This window comes from Octopus bimaculoides, chromosome 22 (genome assembly GCF_001194135.2).
Source record: "Octopus bimaculoides isolate UCB-OBI-ISO-001 chromosome 22, ASM119413v2, whole genome shotgun sequence".
Classification (NCBI taxonomy): Eukaryota; Metazoa; Mollusca; class Cephalopoda; order Octopoda; family Octopodidae; genus Octopus; species Octopus bimaculoides.
The window spans coordinates 29,069,185-29,072,025 of NC_069002.1; the positions used below are offsets into that span (position 1 = coordinate 29,069,185).

At 42.2% G+C, this 2,841-nt stretch overlaps 1 protein-coding gene across 1 annotated transcript in view; it reads left to right on the forward strand.

The window, feature by feature from the left end:
* The window catches only part of LOC106876828 (uncharacterized), a 51,591-nt gene that overhangs the window by 41,951 nt on the left and 6,799 nt on the right, over positions 1-2,841 (forward strand). Inside the window, exon 21 of the mRNA XM_052975681.1 lies at positions 492-580. Coding sequence (XP_052831641.1) covers positions 492-580 — 89 coding nt within the window. The remainder of the gene's footprint in view (positions 1-491; positions 581-2,841) is intronic.

Consider the following 2,841-nt stretch of genomic DNA (forward strand, 5'->3'; position numbering starts at 1 on the left):
GACAGTCATGTGACATCAGCAATGACCACATGACAGTCATGTGACATCAGCAATGGCCACATGACAGTCATGTAACATCAACAATGACCACATGACAGTCATGTGACATCAACAATGGCCACATGACAGTCATGTGACATCAACAATGGCCACATGACATATACATCATCATCGTTTTAATGTTCACCCTTCCATGCTTGCATGGGTCAGATGGGATTTGCTGAGGCAGATTGTCTACTGCTGGATGCCCTTTCTGTCACTAACCCTCACCTGTTTCCAAGCAAGGTAATGCTTCCCAATGGCCAGACATATTTTCCATGGAAGACTGGAAACAAACAACTCCACCTATATGACAGTGATGCTCATTTACAGTCCTCACATGACATGAAGGCTTGGGTATATTTTCAGTATTAGTATCATGGATGCTAAAATATTCAATATTCTATCTTTTTATTTATTTGTATATATTTCTATTTTGTTATGTTTATCAGCTTTTATCCCACTCTGTGAGAACATGCCTGGTGGTAAGGCAACTAAACCTGGGGATGTGGTGACTGCTATGAATGGCAAGACTATACAGGTAAACCAGCTTTTCTGGTTCAATATTTCCTTCTAAAACCCACCCCATCTCTCTCCATGTCTCTGTCTGTCTGTTTGTCTCCCTGCTTGTGTCTCTTTTAGCCTGCCTTTCTGTCTGTATCTCTTATTCTTGTCTCATCATTATTTTAACTCTTTCCTTTTCATTGTCACTCTGTCAAATGTAATGCTTGTTTATTCTTTGTTTTGAATTTATCATGCATTATCTCATAGCTTCAAGATTTTGATGATTTGTTTACTCTCTTTCTCTTTACTCCTTTAATTGTTTCAGTCATTTGACTGCGGCCATGCTGGAGCACCGCCTTTATTCAAGAAAATCGACCCCAGGACTTATTCTTTGTAAGTCTCGTACTTATTCTATCGGCCTCTTTTTGCCGAACCACTAAGTTATGGAGGACGTAAACACACCAGCATCGGTTGTCAAGCGATGTTGGGGGGACAAACACAGACACACAAACATATATATATATATATATATATATATACATATATACGACGGGCTTCTTTCAGTTTCCGTCTACCAAATCCACTCACAAGGCTTTGGTCGGCCCGAGGCTATAGTAGAAGACACTTGCCCAGGGTGCCACGCAGTGGGACTGAACCCGGAACCATGTGGTTGGTAAGCAAGCTACTTACCACACAGCCACTCCTGCGCCTGTTTGTCTATTTTTAGAATGACATTGTAGGATAGGTGTGAGAGGCCAGATCTGGCCAATTTGATCATAAAGCTAGGAGAATATCTGGGTTGATTATGGCTAGTTTAACCCTTTAGAACTGAGATTCCTCTGTCCAATGTAATCCTTATTTATTCACATTGTTTTGAATTAATCAAGCATTATCTCTTAGCTTTGAGATTTTGATGATGAGAATGTTTTTTAGAAGACATTGTAGGGTAGACATGAGAGGCCAAATCAAGCCACTTTGAACACAAAGCAGGTAGAATATTTGGGTCGGATATGGCTGGTTTAAATGCTGAAGGGTTAATGTCACTTTTTCATGCTTGCATGGATCAGATGAGATTCATTGAGAAAGAGAGAGCTTTTCTTTGGCTGGATGCTCTTCCTGTCACCAATCCTCACTTGTTTTCAAGTAAGGTAATAATTCTCCTTGCCACACTTACTGTGCCTACTGTGCTCAAGACAGTAAGCTTTGCCTCCTGCTGGCTGTTGTTATTGTGTCAAATGCCAGGCCATATCAGATGTTATATTTTGGGGACTTCCAAACACACACAAACTCACAATATGCTAATAGAGGTCAAAGATCATTCAACTATCACCATCATCAACATCATCTTTTGATATCTGTCTTCCATGCTGGCATGGGTTGGACAGTTTGACAGGAGCTAGCGAGGTAAAAGACTACATCACTCAACTGTATTTATTGTTATTGGTAGAAGCATAAAGCATGTGATGGTGGTAGGGGTGGATAGGCAGGTGTTTGGAGGTGAATTGGGGAGACCAAGAGTTCAGGGGTGGTGAAGTGTGCTTCAGTTGTAGCTGCTTGAAGAAGGGGGAAGAAGCAGTGAAACAAGACGGAGATGGAGAAGGGGATGAAGAAGTGAAAGAAAATGAGGAAGTAGGAGGAGGAGGAGGAAGCAGAGGTGGCAGAAGCAGAAAAAGATGAAATATGAAAGAAGAGGATGATGAGGAAGAAGGAGGGTAAGAAGAAGAGGAAGAAGAAAGGAAGGCGAAGAAAAGGAGGAGAGGAAGAGGAGGAAGCAGAAAAAGAAAATGAAAGAGGAAGAAGAAAAGATGGAGGAGAGGTGGATGATGAAGAAGAAGCAGAGGAGGAGGAAGAAAAAGAATAAGAAGAAGAAGTTAAAGAAGAAATATTTATATGAATAATGTGAACGTTACATTGTATCAAAACTGGAGAAATGAGGTTAGATTTGATTATCTAAAATGTGGGATTTCTAAACAAGGAATGTATGGAATTCTTCAAAAAATGGGACAAGCTTTATGTTGTGTGGAAGAAGGACAAAAAAGTTTGGCCCTTCCCCATTGCTGCTACTGTGCCTTTAATAATGGTTTCTATCTTTAGCACAAGGCCAGAAATTTTGAGTGGAATGGAGCATGTTGATCACAGAGAGCTGCCCAGCCAGAGAGCTGGTCAGCCAGAGAGCTGGCCAGCCAGAGAGCTGGCCAGCCGGAGAGCTGGTCAGCCGGAGAGCTGGCCAGCCGGAGAGCTGGTCAGCCAGAGAGCTGGTCAGCCAGAGAGCTGGCCAGCCAGAGAGCTGGCCAGCCA